Here is a 21194-nt window from a genome sequence, read left to right as displayed (position 1 = left end):
TGCACGACTAGAACATGAGGACATCGTAGCCCGCATCGTAGGGATCACCAGTCGTGCGAAAAGTCATTCATATCTTATACGAACAGCTTTATGAAACTCCCACCCGGTCGTCCCTAAAATGTAAGCTTCCATGAATCATATCGATTTAACCAACGCAGACAATTTTAGTCATTATTTCTTTTAAAAGAGTTAAATGTTAAGTTATCAAGAAATTATTTCAATACATCCACTATACAAAATATCTTATGATACTCCCTGGTGAAAAAACAAGACTGATCGAGTACTAAGAATCCAAGTTTTTTACCGATGGGTTCAAAGTCCATGGCATTGTGCTTGTTCTGGAAATCATGTTATGAATTGTTAACTCGTGATACATTGACGCATTAAATATAAAAAGCAACGGTTTCCCTTTGTTAGATCGAGGCAAACAATTTTCCGCACATACCAATGAATATTGTATTATTGCGCATAGACATTTATCATTAACTTTAATGGAAAATGGAAATGAATCTGCCGATCACTGGGTCAGCCTCTTATTTCCAGGCATTTGATCAGGCTGATAAACAACTTCATCTCATATGGCTGGATAACTTTCCATAATCAATAAACAGTTTGATCATGATTATAAACCAATCACGTGAAGCTATAATTCGGTTTTTTTAGGCTCTCTACTAACAATAGCAGACAAGGTCAATGATAGGAGTATACTGTTACTCTAGAAATTTTATTCATAGTTTAAAAAATGATATAAAAATATCTTTAAAAAAAAATCAAATATAATTCGGCAACAAACATGAATTCAGATTTGGACATGTAAATAAACAGAGGAACGGAAAGCCAGTCTTGTGACAGGAAATATTTGTGGTAACCGACTATATCCTTATACAGGGATAATATATATATCAATATACACATAGGCATGTGATTGTTTTTGTCTGTGTGTTTTCTGTAAGCTAGAGTATATCTCATCTGTTTATCACTGTGTTCTTCAAAGAAAATTGATCATGGAAATGACAAAATTACGCAAAGATTATGAACATATATTGGAAATATCGGTGAGTATACAATTGTATTTTTCCGAATATTTTTTCCATGTAATCAGTATATCTATCTAAGGACCATTTATATTATTAATGCATGTTAACAATGTCATAAACATAGACTCACACTAAAACAATACAGACAACATTAGTTCTGTTGAATTATTTTACAGTATCAGACTTTATTCATTCTTTTCTTGAAATATATCTATTTCATTTCATTTATTTTATTTCTGGCTAAAGGAATACAAAAACAAAGAAAACTGAAAGACCCATCGACCGGTGGCCAGGGGTAGCCAAAAGTCCACTGGTTCCCATTGAAGATTCTCCCATCACCGTTCGATGGTTTACGGACACACAGTATAAATATTTTCAATACCAAAAATACATATATATATATATATATATACATATATACATATATATATATATATATATATATATATATATATATATATATGGTTTCGCGCCTCGATCACAGGCGGCTCATCAGGCGTAGCTTAAATCAAGGTTCCCCGAGCTATCTGCCCATTGTCCTCTTCATTTATTTCTTTCACAAAATATTAAAATAAAAGAGTTGCCAAGGCTACTGTACATGTACAATTTCACACATTTGTATACTTTCTCCTATACGTGTACTGTATCAAAGCAATATAGCTTTGATCCAGCTGAGGCATGGCGGCTTGTAATTGTTCAAACTACACCCGACAAAGGAAATTATAATTGGTATAGTGTCGAAAATCTGTCTATCTGACGGTCAATCGGATCGGGGTCGCCCGAGCCACTAACCCGTATTTGTGGTCTAGTGGTTAAGGCACCGGCGTTCAAAACTGGGGGCCCGGGTTCGAATCCCGGCAGAGACACTTTTTCGTCATTGCTTATTTTCTACCAAAAGGGCAGATAGCTCTGGGGAACCTTGATTTAAGCTACGCCTATACCCGTTATATATATATATATATATGCAACTGTTAATATCATGAGGAGCGACTTCTTTTGAGTACAAAGTGACAACACAGAGCTACGTCAGCTAGGGAAGATCGTAACTCAGATTAGTTGCGATCCGTACTCACATTATTGCCAACTAGCTAGGTTTCCCAAACGTTCAACTACTAGTAATAGCTGGGAAGGTCACATCCCTCCACCCCTTATCAGACGTACGGCTTGCTATCATTGAATAAATGCCTCCCCTCCCATTCATTCCCGCAAAATCTTGGTTACGCGCTTGATGAGAACCATTCTAACAATGTGATATATTCCATGATGGTTATTAAAACATTCTTCTATTTTCTATACGTAATTGTTTTCTCAGGTATACCGACGAGTAGCTGTCACACTATGTACTTCGGCTCCAGAATCTACTGTTCATGATTTCATGAAAGAGATATCACACGAGCTGTATGATATCACTAAGGAAGTTAAATATCAACAGCTCCCATACAATGAAGTCGAGAAATTCAACTTCAAAGACAAGGAAATAGACGCCATGATACTCTGTCATTCTATTCAAAACAGAGGGTTTGCCCTCACAGATGTGAAGGATGCATTATATACAAGGTTCCTTCCTATAGCTGTAAGGGAGCTAGGTGCGGATTTATTCTACTTCTACCAAGTCTGATAAATATATTCTAAAAACGAATAAAAGATTCTGTCTGAAAATAAATAACATTAGTTTTCTTGTATAAAAATGTGTTTTATGACGTTTCTGTATTTTCCTGAAGACCTTGAGGTTCTTGAAAAGTCACTCGAATGAAAGAAACATTATTATTCCAGAATGTCACTGTGTGTTGGTTAAAATGATTTAATGTGATAATTCACTCAGTTGTATATTGTGTTCACTGATTTTTTTTAATCAAAAGCATCACACTTGTTAGCACATTGGGTAAGTGCAATATCTATGGTACAAGCATTGCCGAAACACTGAGATTGGGTTCATGAAAGGTGCTTGCCATCATTGCCGTGAATAATTAAAAAAGATGATAGTATAGTATAGTAGTATAGTATTTATTTTCCGTATAAAAAAAACAGCAAAAAAAGCAAAACGGATGGATTGCCCATTTTCAGTTTAGTCGACATGACTATACTGTTCTTCCATGGGGTCCATATACAATACAAAGTAAAAAGAAAACACATATGAAAGAGCATATATACGGTAGATCAAACAGACTAACAAAAGTGACATGATATATATTGTTATAAGAAAAAATCATGAAATTAAATAGTTTGGCAAGAATTTACAATATTTAATTTAAATATTTTTATAAATTAATGAATTGAATGAGTAAGGCTGCTGTCAAGTTATTAAAAAATGTTTTCACAAGGAGCAAGGAATAATGAAATAAATAATATGATTGTACAATGAATAATATATAGAATATGTAATGATTGTAAACTGTATAGTAACACAAAATTCTGGTTCACGCATAATTTTTAAAAGGACAACAATATAAGAGCGTAAAAATATAAAAATGAAATCAGGATAAAAACGGATACAGATTGCATTGAGACAATATCGAAATCATAAAACATGTACATACAATTATTGGATTCATATGAGAAGTAAGAAATTAAAAAAAATAAATAAATAAAAAAGTAAAAAGGAGAATGCACTTCGTGGAACTATTTAGTCGGATAAGCTTTGAATAAGTTTTTAATTTAAAGTTTATTAAGAGAACAATGGGGAAATGGGGGAGAAAGAAGAAAAAAAAGCAAAAACAAGAAAATTAAGCGAACAAAGGAACAATGGGTAGAAAGGAAAAAAAAGCATACAATATTGACTTTATGACAAGGTAAGCAGGTCACCGAAGTGAGATGATAATTTAGTTTTGAAATTGTTTACAGTAGGAGACAATTTTAAATCCAAAGGTAGGGCATTATATACCTTGGCACCTCTATATTTAAAGGATTTCTTAAGGAATTCTGTCCGTGGTTTAGGTAAAAGTAGTTTTTCGTCATAGCGAGAAGAGTAATATTGAGGTGCGACCTTGAATTCATTACGTAAATACTGAGGAGTTAGTTCGTGCATTACCTTGTACATAAAGACAATAGAATGCTGATTACTCCTTTTGTTAAGAAATTGCCAGCCCAGAGAATTATGCAGCTCAGCGACAGATATGTGTGACTCTGGTTTAACTCTTAATATGATACGAGCTGCTCTGTTCTGTACCTTTTGGAGTTGGTCGATATATTTATTACATGTTGAGCTGTATATTACGTCACCATAATCAAAGTATGGGAGTATAAGAGACTTATAAATGGAGTTTACAACTGATTCATTCAACGAGCGTCTTAATCGTCCTAAAAACCAACCATCTTACTTACTTTCTGGATTAGTTTTTCGATATGTTTATTCCAAGTCAAAGTTTCATCACAAATCAGTCCTAAGTACTTAAATTCACGCACTTGGTTTATACGGTTGTTGTTTAAAGTTACATTCAAGACATTGTGTTTAGCAAGCATAATTTTTACTTCCGATTAGGATTACAATTGACACTCAGTTTGTTATCATTCATCCACTTATGAACATTCTCGAGGTCGAAGTTAAGAGCTGACTCGACGTTTTGGATCGATGGTGAGAAAAGTAAAGAACCGTGTCATCGGCGTACAATTGAACCTGACATAATTTCACACAGTCCATGAGATCATTTATGTACATGATGAAAAATAGTGGTCCTAGCAGTGAACCTTGCGGGACTCCACAGGTAATGTTAGATTCTGCATAAATCAAAAGCGAGGAGCGAAGCGGCCGAACTGTCTTGGAGGCACTCTTGCATTTTACAAAGTGAAATTGAAGGGTTTTATGCACACTTAGGTGAATTTTGCGAAAAATTTCAGTAAAAATGCAAGTTTTCAAAATTTCGGGGGGGTGAGGGTCGCAACTACCCTGTGAACGTCCATGTTTGCCAGGTTTATTTTCATTTGGTCCAAAGCCAATTCGTCCAATTTGCCAACTCGTCTACTATTATTTGGTGTACCATCAGTTCATCTACTATCCACATGGTCTAATGGCCAGTTTCGTTCACTTACCATCTCCCTCTTTTATTTTCATTATTCAAGGTAAATCAAAAGTTGGGGTGATCGTGCATGATTTGCCGACAGAGACGATCCTCGATGACAATGAATACGAAGTAAAGATGGAATCATTTCGTCGTCAACAGCCAACCACTTTTAAGAATGCTTCAATGGTTTTTATCAGCGGTCAACTGTCTAACTCTCCCAGTCAACTTGGGCCTGGTAACTGGACTGAACTTCAAACTTTTATCGCAAAGGCATCTAGATTCTCAGAAGCACCACCATATAAAGCTCTTCGGAAGGTTCTTCTACCAGCAGTTATAGTCTTTCTAGTTTTACTTTCACTGATTCTCCTCTTCAGCATTGTATTGTCCTGAAAACTGATGATAGGTTCTTTAACTTTTACGTGGATTCTTGCTTGACACTTTAGTTGATTGATGCTTGTAAATTGATATTACGTCATGTCCGATGAATGGTAAAATATTTACCATGACTGGCTCTAAATAAATAGTTTCATCTATAACATATATCTGCATGATAGTTTTTTACTATCGATGACTTAAATTGCACTTTATTAATTCATAGGCCTATTTTAATGCATACATTTCATGCAACAAGGAAGTGTTCTTCTGTTTTGGCTAAGTTCTTGAAAAACGATAACTTAATTAAACAATAAACTTCTTGAAAACGATACTTCATCATTCCCCCATCTTAACTCGAGATGATGCTTTATCGACAACAAGCTTAGATCTGAGGTGCTGACTTATATTGTTCTATTATATTTGAGTAGATCCAATGCCAATTCACCAACATATCAAACTGAACTGATGGTTACCACCTGAGATAAGGTAAACATGTGAAACTACACTCCTACACACCTCTTGGAGGACCAATCCATTTGGAGTGAACTAAAAGCCTAAAAAGTGCATTATAACACCTTCTGGAGTAAACGCCACTGTCAAAAGATACAAATCACACTCCAAAAAGATGAGCCCCTCGCTTGCACTCCGACAGGAGTGAGTCTTACGGAGACATGATTTTGCTCTTCTGCATGTAGATGTGTATCTGAGAGATAAGGGACAACCCAAACTTAAAATTGGAAGCAAATCACTCAGTCCATCCCCTTCCTCAGCTTTAATTCATCACACAGTGAAGGAGGGGTGAGGGGATAGCGGCCTTGTTGCTCTTTTATGGAGTGAAACGCCACAATGAAAACCGGATAATTTATACCTGTATGATTTCGGATCATTTTAAGAGAATAAAAATTGAGGATTAATGAAATGATTTAAGGGAATTCACGTTGAATATGAGTTTAGCCACGTGAACCTTTTCTAACAGAACAATAATTCCCCAAATTCATCTTAACTCTAATTCCCCTTAACTCTGAAATAATCTACCTCAAAATATGAAACAAGCAGATTCAATAGACAGATTCAAGTCCATGTTAAAAACCTCTTTTTTCGTTAAATGGCCCTTTCCCTTATAGTCGTGTTATCATTTTAGTCCCTCAACTGTCTCACAGTCTCCCAGGGGCCCAGTCAAATGTATTGCTGTACACACGCATGGCCAAATTATTTCCAAACACCCCCTAAACGAGTTTTTCTCTGTGTGCAAAAGAACCCCCTAAACAAGTTTTTCGCGGGCTTTATTTACACATTTACTGTTCATAAATATAATCCTTTCAATGATTCAGGGCTGGATCCATGATACTTTGATCAGGGGACGGGAGACGAAAGATGACCTGTAAGGCGATTTCTTTTTCTCAATGGACATTTGAGTATCAACACTACCAGACCTAGACCACTTTCTTTTATTTCAATTCAATTAATTGTATTGCCATATTTATCATAATCGTTAAAAACATCAAAATTGACATCTGACTCTTATACCTAAACAAAAGTGTAAAGAATAGTGCAGAATTCGATTCTTTCTTTCTTCTTCTCGTCCCTGTTCCCCTGATAACGCCATGCACTGCAATGAATTATTATCATGATTATCCCATTTTACTTATTTCAGTGCAGTCGGGCCGGTGTCGAGTTACAACGTGGGTGTGGTATATATATTCTTTTGTTGAGGAAAACTACTCTTTGAATAAATAATAAAAGAATGTTTTACTCACTTCTGGTTGTGACGTCAAGAATCACACAGTTTTGAATAAATTAAAGGTAAAAGAAAGTAGTAAATTCAAGGTTAAATGTCACAACATTATCACAGATCTGTAGATCTAGTTCTGGTACATTGAAATGAACCTATCTTTGTGAAATCATAGCTGAAAACTTAGCTTAGCTGAAAACCGAAAATTCTGATGCTCATTATTTATCACTAACGCAAAAGGCATATGTCAGACAGTATATTGATATTGTTTTAAAAAAATACCTGATATTTTAGGAAATTCCTTGCTTACTTTGCTAATTTCTCAGCTACTATACACATTTCTGCAGAGCCATTTGGCACGTACGTTATTTTAATTCATGTATACCAACAATTGGGTGGTAATTTCATTGGATTTGTTCGAACTCATTTTGAGATCCAAAAGATTTACACAAAATGATATCACGATCATGGAGAATGATGTGTTTAGATAGAAATGGCGGAGGTGCTGGGTCTGATTTGCTCTTTCATTCTCCCTCTTTACCTTTTTTTTTTGGAAGGGGTGTCATATTTCTCTCTCTATCGATCTTGTTTTGAACAATTATTTGTTTTAGTCATAACAGACTCTTTGTGAGTTTAATCTAATCAATTGATGGTCATAAACATCCGGCCATCATAACGATTCTACTTAATACCAGCATATTGTAACATGGTAAAATGCTGGTGAATAATTCATTCCCTCTTTTCCTCATTCTTGTTTGATACATGCATATACCTCTTGCGTTTTTGTCGTATTGCCGTAATATTCATTTTATATATTCATGCTCTTGTACAGTGGCGTATCAGGCGGGGGGGGGGGGGGGCAGGGGGCAAGCTGCCCCTCTCGGATTTAACCGGGAAAATAAAAAAAAAGGGAAAAGGAAAAATAAAAAGGGAGAAAGGGAAGGAAAGAAAGAAATTATAAAGAAAGAAAGAAATAAAGAAAGAAAGAATGAAAGAAAGAAAAAAAAAAGAAAAATAAATAAATAAAGAAAGAAAGAAAGAAAAGGGAAAGGGAAACTATATATATTCCTATATTATGTTCTATTAAGCATCACACTGTCTAAATTTACTGTAAAATGTCTTTATGTTTACTTTGGATAAAACTCTCCAAAGCTGTTATCACATAATTAGAATGTTATTTAAAACTGGCGTGCTGCCTCAAAATATGTTTGTTAACTGGCCTATCCACAACTGCGTTGAATTTAATATGTGTTGTGTATGTACCTGCGATTTGATAAAAAGATGGTCATCTGCAATGTTTAGAAATATCATTAGGTTCCGGGGGCTCCGCCCCAGACCATTGGCGGCACCAAGGGGAGGCACGGGAGACATTGCCCCCAGTGAGTTGCCCCCCTGAAATTTTGAAAAAAAATGTATAGTAAATGTTGTCATAAGCATGCTACTAAAGCTCCAAAACAGCTTCGTTCTTTAAATTTTGAAATTTTTCTCATCCATTCACTGTTAGCTCCCGACGATTGTTGTCACTAACATAAATCTTTCAGGTCATTACATAAAATTCAAAATGTCTCTCGCGCTTGCAGTAACTAAAATGTTGACTGAAATAAATAAATAATCTGTTAGCATGGGGCTTGAAAATCAAATGTTCAAGTAAATATGCTTCTCGCGATAGAGTTTGCATTATTTGTTTTAGCGAGATACACATCTTGCGTATTCATAATTTTCATGATTTTTTTAGCTCGCGCTACGCGCTCGCATCAATTGTTTAATTAGATAGCCATCTAGTTCATGATTGCAAAAAGTGCTTATAGGACGTCCATGATCTCAGAATGTCAAAATTTTTTAGCTCGCGCATCGCGCGCGCATCATCTACATGGCCAAATGTTCTTTTGCCTCCCCTGGGTTAGAAATCCTGGTGCCGCCATTGCCCCGGACCCGATCCAAATAGTACTGGCCCTTATAAAAGTTCTACAATTATTTTCATTATTTGTTTTATAGCGAGATACACATCTTGCGTATTCATAATTTTCATAAATGCGTCCCAGAAAAAACGAAACCGAGATTAAGCGATGATTTATCATAACATAATCACAAATACAGTAGACAAATGACCTACATTCCAAAGCTTAGAATCTCTTCTTTCATCTGATATTACTTAGATTACTCCTCATTTACGCATGAGTGAGCAAAACAATTTGAAGAAAGGATACCAAAAACTCATTTGGCGGAGGTATCTGAATTTCAAAAAGAAAATCACATGCCTAAAAAGTTCAATATCTGCTCTTTTGATACCTTAATCACAAAAAATGGTCAAGAAGTAAAAAAGTTATGTTCCCTCGAAACATTGCTTGTATTTCCATAATTTCATTAAATAAACGTGTTTTCACCGGTTTCCCACAGAAACTTTCGCATGGTTAACAAAAGACTTAATGCATGGATGATAGTCAACAAAACGGAGTGTCGAGTGAGTTTGAACGCTAGCCTGTAAAACCTCTTCATTTTATGAAATTATTGAAATTCAAGCCCTATTGCAAATAACTAGAACTTTTTATTTCTTGACCATTTTCTGTAATTGAGGTATCAAATTAAAGAGCAGATATTGAACTTTTTGAAAATGTTGTTTTCATTTGAAACTCAGATACAGCCCGCCAAATGACTTTTTGGTATCCCCTCTTCAAATTGTTTTTGCTTACTCATGCGTGAATGAGAAATAATCTATGTAATATCAGATGAAAGAAGAGACTCTAAGCTTAACAATTGTAGGTCATTTGTCTATTGTATTTGTGATCAAGTTATGATAAATCATCGATAAATCTCGGTTTCGTTTATTGTGGGACGCACTGTATAATAAACATAACTCGCCAATCAAATGCAAGCATGCAGCGCTATGTAGCTGACTATACGTTTCGACAATCATGAAAATTGATATTTTGAAAATTTTATGGAACACACGAAATAATACTTACCTGATAAATCAAAATTGCGAGCGCGCAGTGCGAGCAGGAAAAATGTTATTATTTAGATCATAAAACTAAGCTCCTTGATAAAACTAATATTTTTACAGAGCACTTTTTAGAAATCAATTTGTAAATCACACAAAATAATGAAAGTTCGAGGTGAAATATGTTTTGTATATTGACTTCCAAACTTGATATCCAAGCCCCATATTGGATGAGATATGTAAATCACCTAACAGGCAATGCAAGCGCGAGCCAAAATTTTATTGGCATGAAAGATTCTTTTTATTTTCCAATTCTTCCCCTCAACTTGTCTTATGAACTCGTCTTTTTCCTCCTTTAGTCACTCCATTTTTCCTATTTTTTCCTTTCTTTTTTTTTGCTCCACCAATGGGGGGGGGGCGAGCCCTTCGCCTCCCCCTGAATCCGCGTATGGGTTTGATTCTTAACTGGTGCTGTTTTGCACTTCTCTGGTGTTTTCCGATAAAGATGCCGAGCTGGTGTCAAATTAAAGGCATGGTCACACCGCCTGAGCGTTGTTGGAGCGCGGTCGTGGAGCGGAGAGAAAAAAAATTATCACCGCTCGCTACCGTTCACCATTTTCGATTTCGATTGTTTTCGATTTTCCCCCCAATTTTTTGAGCGAAATTCGACCCTCTATCACTACCGCTCCACGACCGCTCCGACGACGCTCGGGCGCGTGTGACCACGCCTTAATTAACACCAGTGATTCTGCAGTGTGTTACACTGAGCGTCGACACTGGCAAACTAGTTCGAGAACCTGTTGCTTAGGAATGGATCGGTGGGACGGGGCATGGGCGGAAATCCCAAGGGGACGCGCCCCCTACCATTTGGAAAGGGGGGGGGGCACAATATAAATTGTTCCCCTACTGTGGTCTTTTATGATGAAAAAATACATCGTTAAAATATGACGAAATGACGTAACATTTTGGATGATAACCTTTTTTTTACTTTATTTATTTATTATCATTATATTTATTCATTTTTTTGCTTGTCAAATTTATTTTGGACGAAATGACATTACATTTTTGGTGATAACCTTTATTTTATTTATTCATTATTATTATTACTTTTTTTTGCTTGTCAAATTTTACGGGGGAAAATCCAGGATCCACCTCAGGCCCCCTACCTTTCGGGAGATATTTCCCCCCATGTTGTGGGGGGGGGGGCTTACCCTAGACCCATTCGCATTTTTTGTCAAATGCAGATTTTTTTACACTTCCTTACAGAACAGTCCTGGCAAATTGGTGCCTAAACTTATATTTAGCCTCGGGGGGGGGGGGGGACTTACATTGACGAGTGGATGCCATGCGCGACCCCCCAAAACACGAAAAAGGATGTCTTTTTCAAGATAGGTCACGTTATGTACGTAACGTAAAAAGGGTGTCAGATACACTAAAATATTAATGAAACAAGGGTATCAATTTCGCTAGGAAAGCTACGTGTTTAGGGTCAAATTTGCGGGTTTATTATAACAAGACTAAAATATTTTCTAAAGGATGTACTTTTTGCCCCCGAACATACACTACGTGCTTAGAGTCTGATTTGCGCGAGGAGGTGTGAGAGGTCGGGCCGTACTTAACCCAATTAGTGTTACAGGAAAACTAAACTCAATGATGTATTAGGTAAAGGAGTCGCGCGTGGTATCCACTCGTCAATGGAAGTGCCCCCCCCCCCCCCAGCCTCTAAGGTGTCTGTCAGCCACTGACATGGCACTGTAACAGAGGCCATAAAATACGATTTTCTCTAAACATTACTTTACGGGTTTCCAAATTTGAATTTGTTTTCATAATTGTCCATACCTGATAAAATGACCAAACACTGACAATTTGAATGAACTCAGTGTGCTTGAATAGTAAAGTTGGCTCAGATGTAACGAGGGGATCACGGGGATTCCCCGTTATCGCGCCTGCTGTAAGATTTGTCATGTAAAAGCGAATATTGCGTTAACCCGGATATGTTACTTTTGAACTGAGTCAGTATAAGAGATTGAGCTGGTGTAAAACGAAGTGGTAAACTAGTGCATGGTTGAATCTGATTATAAAAATGATCAAAATGAATCTTGGAAGGTAGAATGGGCTCTACGAACAGTAAAGAGGTAAGTTATGAAGAAAACAGCTACGAGTATTGCATGTTTCCACCATATTATTGCTATTTAGGCTATGTTATATATATAGTTATGTGTGTTTTGGATTCTAACAACATACATGTATATTATAATTACACGTCTTTGGGTACTCGGAATCTAAGGTCAAACAAGTAGGCCTAAGGCTAATGCTGAAATCATTAAAGCAAAACGTAAAGGCGGAGGTTATAACAAGTTTTCACAAAGCATGTATTCACAAAAGGATATTCAAACGAAAGAGTAAAATCATACACTCACTTATTTTTCTTTCCTAATTTATATTTGAAAATATACATGAAAGATAGATTTTTCAAAATTTAAGGAACACTTTGTTGAATCAGGGAATAAATCCCTTACTAAATCAAAATTAATCACCCCTATTGCAACAATGCAGGCCACTGCCATGCAATGGGATGAATCAAACCATGCTTTAGATATATTTTGTCGGTCTATGAGAAGTTCATTTAATAAGAATTGGCATTGAGTGGATGACGTCACTGCTTCCCTTAATAATTTATCCCGGGGGGGGGGCACTTCCATTCACGAGTGGATACCATGTGCGACCACCCTAAACACGTAATTTCCATATTCTGAAAATGCACCCTTAACAAGTATTGGAAACAAAACGATACTCTTGGCAAATAATTATTGCCTGAAATGAACCCCTAAACAAGTACAGGAATGTTTTATTGTTACGGGTCCTTCGGTCGTCGGCTTTACCTTATTTGGTTTTGTACGACCCCAGCTTCTACACCTCGCGCAAATCGGACTCTAAACACGAAGTGTTGGGGCAAAAAGGACATCCTGTACATTTTAATTTTGTTTTATCATCCCCGCAAAGTCGACCCAAAACACGTAATTTTCCTAGTGAAATAGATACCCTTTTTTTATTATTTTAGTGTTTTTGACACCCTTATCACGTTACGTACGTAACGTGCCCTATCGTGAAAAAGACATCTTTTTTACGTGTTTTTTTGGTCGCGCATGGTATCCACTCGTCAATGTAAGTGCCCCCCCCCGGGGTAATTTATATGGGGTCCGAACACTTGACCGAAGGTCCGCGAGGCCGAGGGTCCGCGAGACCGAGGGACCGCGAGACCGAGGGTCCGCGAGACCGATGGCCCGCGAGACCGACTTTTTTTCCCTTCATCGGTTGCCGCGGTCGAGTGATGGTTTAAGACGCCTCGTTGCAGTGGCGTAACAGGTGCCTGTAAACGGGGGGGGGGGGTGCCAAATAATTCCCGGTAACTATATAAAATCAGTGGCGTTGCTAGGATTTCATGACTCATGAGAAAGAGACACATATCTCACCAACAAATTATAATGCGAGCACGCCTGCTCACCACCGCCCTAGCGGTGGCGGGTGCGAAACACGTACTGCGCGCACGAAACGTCTCTGTAGTATTATAGGGGGTGTGGTGCAGGGAGGGGGTGTTTCTGCTACTTACAGTATAAACTTACGATCAGAGGCGTCGATCCTGGGGGATAGGGGGGGGGGCAAACATATTGTTTTACCCCCCCAATAATTCCGGATGTGTAAAAATAAAATAAGATTGTTAGACAGAAATCGGCAAGCGAAATTGAGATGCACAACTCGTTCTTTATTCAAAATCGTGCTCAAAATATCAGTTTTTCACAGTTGAATATAAAATTTTTCAGCTCGCGTTTCGCGCTCGCTTCACTTCTTTAGCAATAAACCCAGGGGCGGAAATCTCTCCCAAAAGGTAGGGGGACAAGGGTCTGGAAAATTTGACAAGCCCCCCAAAAAAGGTTATTTCCTAAAATTTAAGTTCATTTCGACGAAAATATATTTGACAAGCAAAAAAAAAAAAAGGTCATCTCGTCCCAAAACGCACGTTTTATTCCCATTTTCAGTGATATATTTCTTAGCATCACCAAAGACCCAAAATAGTAGGGGGGACATTTGATATTGTGTCCCCCCTACTATTTCTACTATTTTGAGTAGGGGGGACACGACCCCCCTGTCCCCCTGGGATTTCCGCCCATGAATAAACCCATACTTTTCATGATTAAATAAGTGAATAGAATGTCCCGTTTTCAGGTAAACCTAAAAAAAAATCCAGCTTCGATTTGCAATAATATTTGATTGGATATACATCTTGTTCTTTATTAAAAAGTCTAAACTGTCAATTTTTTTTCAGATCGAAATATCAAAATTTTCAGCTCGCGCGCTTGCGTCAATTGTTCTTTTAGTTACCCATCTTAATCATTGTTACCAAAATGCTTGGAATATCAAGCTTTCAACCGGCAACCGATGAAGGGAAAAAAAAGTCGGTCTCGCGGACCTTCGGTCTCGCGGACCCTCGGTCTAGCGGACCCTCGGTCTCGCGGACCCTCGGTCTAGCGAACCTTCGGTCTAGCGGGCTGTCACCATTTATATACCAGATGTGTTGGGCATGATCTTAGGCTTTTGAACTGTTCGTGAAATTATAAAAAAAACACATTAGAATGTCGACGTAGATATCCGATTTCGATGAAATTTTAAGCGTTATGCTTGTTATTTTTAAAGGATTGTCTGGGCTGAAAATATCTATGTCTAAATAAATAGAATAAAATTCACAAACAAAATGCTGAAAATTTTATCAAAATAGGATAAAAAAATAACGAAGTTATTGAATTAAAAGTTTATCAATATTTTGTGAAAACAGTAATACATGCACATCGTTATGAATGTCCATTAGTTGGACTGATGATATCACATCCCCACTTTCCCTTTTTTACGTTATACATGAAATCACTCTTGTTTCATTTTTTATACATCTGTAAATGATGTATCTCCATTATGATGAAATAAGTAGCGTCAATAAATTTCTAATGCACTTAATCAGTTGTCAATCGAATTGTTTTAGTTCTTGGTAGAAAAAAAACAAGAAGAAAAAAAAGAACAAGTGGGGATATGACATCACTAATGAATATTCACAAAGACATGCCTAGAACTGTTTCTCCAGAATAATGCAAATATTTAAAATTCAATAACTCTGTTATTTTTGTCCGATTTTGATCAAATTTTTAGCATTTTGCTCCGCGCATTTTCTCTAGTTATTGAGATCAAATATCTTCAGCCTGGACCATCCCTTTAAAGGACAAGTCCGCTTAAGAAAAGTATCAATTGGAATCAATAGAGAAATATCGAACAAGCAACACGTAAAAGAAATCATCAAAATGTGATCACGATGCAGTATAACATTTTAATCTTTCGCTTATTGTTTGCACAGCTCAGTGACATGCAAAATGAGAGTCGATGATGTCCCTTACTCACTATTTCTTTTGTCTTTATTGTTTGAATTATACAATATTTCCATTTTTACAGATTTCACAATACTATCAGTACTAACTTTAATAAACCATAAAACGTCAAAACAATGGCAATTGCATAATTATGTTCAGAAAGGAATAAAACATTTTGTTTCACAGGAAAAAGAGGAGAAGGTTCGAATATTGTATTATTTTAGATAATAATGCAAAAGAAATAATGAGTGTGTGATTGTCATCAGTTCCCTCATTTGCATACTGACGAGGGTGTGCATATATCTGTTTTATGAAATAAAATTAAGCGAAACTTTATGTCTTAACTTTTTTATTTTACATCCGATGTTTATGAATTTTCATGGTAATGCTTGTTGGATTTTCTCTGTTATTTAAATCAACTTTTGGTTGGATGGACTTGTAAAGATTAGAGAAACCAAGTTGTATAGGCACATATAGGCCTATTAGTGGAGAAGTATAGTAATAATAATAGGGGCCTAATAAAAATATATATAGGGTATTTATATTGCGCACATATCCACCTTGTTATAGGTGCTGAAGGCGATCCTATATTACCCGGCTAAGCCAGTCGTTCATAGCGCACACAGCTTTTTAAGGAATTACTTCCTACCGGTACCCATTTACCTCACCTGGGTTGAGTGCAGCACATTGTTGATCAGTTTTCTGCTGAAGGAAATTATGCCATGGCTGGGATTCGAACCCACGACCCTCTGTTTCAAAGTCCGAAGACTAATCCACTGGGCCACAACGCTCCAGTATTGGTAGTAGTAGTAGTAGTAGTAGTAGTAGTATTAATAGTAGTAGTTTTTGTTTAGTAGAAATATCAATATTCTTTCATTAGAGTAACTCTCCCTCTCTCTGCCTCTCTCAGGAGAACACTCCTCTTACACGTCGAGATGGAACACCAGGGAAGAGGGTTAATGTGGTAATTTGTAGTTGTAGTGACTCCAACAACGTTAATGGCCTCATCACTCAAATTAGGAATGATATGTCGGACGTCGTCGCAAGCGTGAGGTTCGAAACTCTCCCTTACAACATCATAGACATGGATACATTTGATTTCAATGGGATAGATGTTCTACTTCTCTGTCATTCTATTGAGAACAGGCGATTCTCACTGACCAACGTTACCGATGCTCTATATGATGGTTTCTTACCAAAGGCCAGAATGCATTTGGGTATGTAGTTATGTCGCCTTACTTGACCTTATATTGAACAAAAAGAAACGTTACTTCGAGCTTAAAATCAATTAGCCAATGCTATTATTGGGAAATTGATGATGATCTTTCAACCCCCTACCCCACATATTACAAAGTCATGAATCTTTTTTTTTTTAATATGATCCCAACAGGTAAAAGCAAAATAGGAGTGATAGCGCATGACTTCCCTACGTATGAACTCACACCAGATCGTATTGAATCTAGGATGAAATCATTTCTTCACGCCCAGGAAACAACATTTAATCATTCTTCATTGGTGTTGATTGGAGGTCAGTTCAACCATCATCCAATAGAACTTCAAATAGATCAGATCAATCAACTCAAATGGTTCTTTCTTAAAGCTGCTAATCCCCCGATGTTGGAATCGTTCCGAAAATGCCTTTTCCGATTCTGTTGTTGCTGTTACTGTTGTTGTTCGTGCTAGATATTCCTCTTGACATGCTTGATGACAAAATGATGTCTTCTTATTTCAATATTATCATGTATTCTATCTTACTTTATTATTTTGTTTTGTAATAAAATTCATCAAAATCATTCAGTTCAAATCATACAAGTAAAAGTACATTGCACAATGTTACAATATCAACAAAAACAGTTCATGATTATTCGATATCATTCTATATACATGATATAAACAAACATGGAATGACCTAGTTTAATTTGCCAATATTTAGAAGATTACTTCACGCAGCGATTTCCGGAGAAAATTCCTAATGAATTCGCATGATTCAATTCCTTAAAGGCCTAGTTACACTGGAACCGAATCAGCTGCAAATCCATCCGAATACATTATATTCGAGTGATTTCAGGAGTATTCCGAGTATTATGTTCTCCATCCGCGAATGCCAGAAAATTCGGGAGGGATTCGGCTATAGCTTTGAAATGTTCAAAGCCAGCCGAATGCCATCCAAACTACTCCCTAACGTGACTACAACAAATTTCATTCAGGCCTCATTGGGGATGTAATCGGATGACATTCGGTTGGATTAGGGGAGGCATTCGGAGTATTCTGGGCAAACTCGGACCTATTCGCGCATTCGGCCATATTCGTTCCGATTCGGGTTTACATTCAGGTCGTCATTTGGCTGTATGATAGGAGCAATTGGGCCACCTTTGGCTCGATTTTTGCCGCTGTTCGGGTGGCATTCGGTTTTTTTCGAGATGGCCGACATTGATTCGGGTCCATTTTGGGCGATTCTGCGCTGAACTCCGGAACCTATTCGAGACCTGTATTCGAGGAGCTCCCTGAGTGGAGACGAATAAGTTACAAATCCACAGAAACCATCCGAATCAGGCCGTATTCGAGCAGAATTGGTCTCAATGTACTCGGGAGAATTCGGATTTGGTGTAACCCTGGCTTTACGGGGCCACATTGGAAATTCATTAAAAAAATAGTCTTATTTTAGACAATTAAATAGGAGGATCCAGGGAGAGGGGCGACCACTAATGCAGGCGCAAAAAGAAAGAAACAAGAACAAAAAAATAAAAAGGAAGGGAACTTAAAAGTAGCAAGTAAAAGAGAGAATAAAACAAGAGGAGGGGATGAGAAATAGAAATATTTTTACGTCATGTTATAAAACTGAAAATTTCGCTCGCGCTTCGAGCTCCTTTGCTGTTGAGTAAGATAATTGTCTGATAAAGAGGATAACATGGGGCTTAAATATCCCGTTTTTAATCATAAATTACTCGCGATTCGAGTTTTCATTATTTTGTTCTGGCGAGATATTCGCATCTGTTAATGATTGCAAGATATAAAATGAATATCAAACATTTTCAGCTCGTACGTGATACGCGCTCACATTATTTGATTAATGAAATACGTGTCCTCGTCATAAATTCACACAAACAGACCTTGAAATGTCCACTTTTCAGGTCCGTATAATAGATATTTTCAGCTCACGCTTCACAATCGCATTATTGTTGAGTTAGGTACGCACCATGTTCACGATTATGAAAAGCGCTAGAGTATCCCGTTTTAGGTCCTATTTTAGTCGGGGAAAATATCCAACCTCACAATTTTTGTTTCATCATGTTTATTCAAAACGTGTGTTAATGTTCAGTTTTCAGGTTAGAATTATTATTTGAAAAGAATTCAGCTCGCGCTTCGCGCCCTCATTTAGTTAGATATCTATCTTATTCATAACTACATGACTGTGTTCAGAAAGTTAAATTTTCAAGTTCAAATGCATTTGTTTGGCTTTATGAAAGGATAAACCCAAGATCAATTTGAAATTCAGTCGTTGGTAAGGACTACCTTTTCAAAATATTAAAAAGAATTTCAGCGCCTTTATCGGGGAAAATGTAAAGGAAAACAGAAATCCGCTCCCATCTCCCCGCCCTGCGTATCACGAGCTGAAAATGTTTGACATTCATCAATATAATTTCTTGCAATCATTAACAGATGCGTTTATCTCGCCAGAATTAAATGAAAAAAATCCGCTGCCCACCCCCCCCCCCCCTCCCGTTGGTGAAATCTGGACCCACCGTGACTCCTGTACATGTCAAATGAACTTTTGTATATCTGACCGAATATTTCTTTTCTTGTTTGCCACATTGTCGTCCGTTGTATTGATCATTTTATTTAAGATGTGTATCATGTGAAAGGTATGCGTGGGTGTGTGTGTGGGGGGGGGTGGTGTGTATGTATGTAAGAAGTTTTTAGCGTTTGGATAAAATATTCATCTTATCTAGTACTGGGCCTCTTAGGGTGTGCAATATACTTACAAGGAAAGTAGAAGTCTACCAATGTTGAGATATATCAATCATTATTAAGAAGTAGGCCTAGCTATATCACTGTTACCGTTTATTAAAATAAATACTGTATATCAAAAATCTACCTGTCTATTCAATTAAATATTTCTTTATTGTTCTTGCAATTGTTCATTATTGTTCAATAGCTAAAACTTTGTTAGCTATTTGTAGTTCAAGTCGGCCTGAGTCAACCTGGGGTGATACACTTTGTTCACATAACGATTGCAGAATAAATTGAAGACGGCGTGACGCCAGCTTCAGTCACATCTAGAGGTAGACTCAGACCGAGCCGGCGTCAGTGGATGATTTTTGTAAGGGGGGTGTTACACATAAGCCGAGCAACCTCCGACGCTGGATCGCGATCCATTTTCGCAGGCGCGGTTGTAGACATTTTTTTTTTGGGGGGGGGGGCTTCTGGGCTTTAAAAATTTTCGACATGGTTTTTTTCTTCAATGCAATGAATATGGCTTATTGTGGACATCCTTAAACACACAAAAACAGTTAGTCCCCTCCTATGAAAATATTTATAATATCGTGTGAGGGAGCGTAGCGACCGAGTGGAAAAATCACATTTTCAAACTGCTTCAGAAATTTTCATCTATATCATGCATCAGGACCTGATTGGAGTTACAGATGTAGATGAGGGCATTTAACGATGGGGGGGGGGGGGGGGGTAGGACTGGTTATCAGGAAATGGGTTTTTGTTAATTGTTACTGCATTATCAGGAAATGGGTTTTTGTTAATTGTTACTCTCTCCTGTGGCGTTTTTAAGACTTTGAACGTAAAAGGTATAATAGAAAATGGCAGGAGATGCGTTTTTTATATCAATGACAGAATGACACCCCTTATAGTCCAGGATAGAAGAGGCATAACCTTGTTTTTTCATATATACAATATTTTTTATGGTTTCTTGTCAATTCGAGGGTGCAGTAAAGTTGTCACACTATGGTGTTAGAGGGAAAGCCTTGGAATGGTTAATTATCAAATAGAAAACAATACGTACAAATAGATAATAATTCAGTGTTACGACCAATAAATTGTGGAGTTCCACAGGGAAGCATCCTTATTTATCATATACATAGAGGACTTTTATAATCTCCAGACGTTCTATCTCTCATTTTATTTGCAGACGATTCCAACTTATTCTCATCATAACCCAATAGCACTTCTTTCTTCTATAAATCTTAAACTAAAATTTATACAGTGGGTTAAACTAAAGCCAACAAATTATCTCTAAAAATCCTCAGGACAAATTTTATGTTATTTAGTAACACTTCGCAAAATCTACCCGGAGACATCCTTTTGGACAACACGCCTCTCAATAGGGTCACATCAACCAAATTCTCAATTGACGGAAAATTATAATGGAAAATTCATATTCAAAATATTTCAAAAGATGTATCGCGGAATGTTGGTATAATGAAATAAACTTCGACATTTCTTTCCAAAATCAACACCATTTTCACTTATACTTCCGTATTTTAGTTATGGAATACTGGCTTGTGGGTAAGAGTCTCACTTATTCTACAAAAGAAGATAATAGGAGGCTCCTTTGCGGTGTCATACTGATGATTTGTTCTGTATAAGTCGAATCTCCTCAAATTTCCGGATTTATTAATTTTCCATACAGGACAATTCATGTACAAACTGAACACAAATGAACCACCAAACATTTTGATGATCATGTTAAAA

At 37.0% G+C, this 21194-nt stretch overlaps 2 protein-coding genes across 2 annotated transcripts; both read left to right on the top strand.

Moving 5' to 3' along the window:
- The first annotated feature begins 926 nt into the window (after window positions 1–926).
- On the top strand, window positions 927–8102 carry LOC121410130. The gene is made up of 3 exons (XM_041602015.1): window positions 927–1055; window positions 2350–2623; window positions 5094–8102. Exons 1-3 carry the CDS (start codon window positions 1005–1007, stop codon window positions 5423–5425), a joined length of 657 nt encoding a protein of 218 aa, XP_041457949.1. The 5' UTR covers window positions 927–1004; the 3' UTR covers window positions 5426–8102.
- A 3949-nt stretch (window positions 8103–12051) lies between these two features.
- Window positions 12052–18219, top strand: LOC121410129. The gene is made up of 3 exons (XM_041602014.1): window positions 12052–12215; window positions 16402–16708; window positions 16882–18219. Exons 1-3 carry the CDS (start codon window positions 12192–12194, stop codon window positions 17172–17174), a joined length of 624 nt encoding a protein of 207 aa, XP_041457948.1. The 5' UTR covers window positions 12052–12191; the 3' UTR covers window positions 17175–18219.
- The last annotated feature ends 2975 nt before the right edge of the window (window positions 18220–21194 follow it).

Source organism: Lytechinus variegatus, chromosome 3, assembly GCF_018143015.1.
Source record: "Lytechinus variegatus isolate NC3 chromosome 3, Lvar_3.0, whole genome shotgun sequence".
NCBI classification, from domain to species: domain Eukaryota; kingdom Metazoa; phylum Echinodermata; class Echinoidea; order Temnopleuroida; family Toxopneustidae; genus Lytechinus; species Lytechinus variegatus.
The sequence above is the reverse complement of the archived record's forward strand: the minus strand, read 5'-3'. Positions and strand labels throughout refer to the sequence as shown.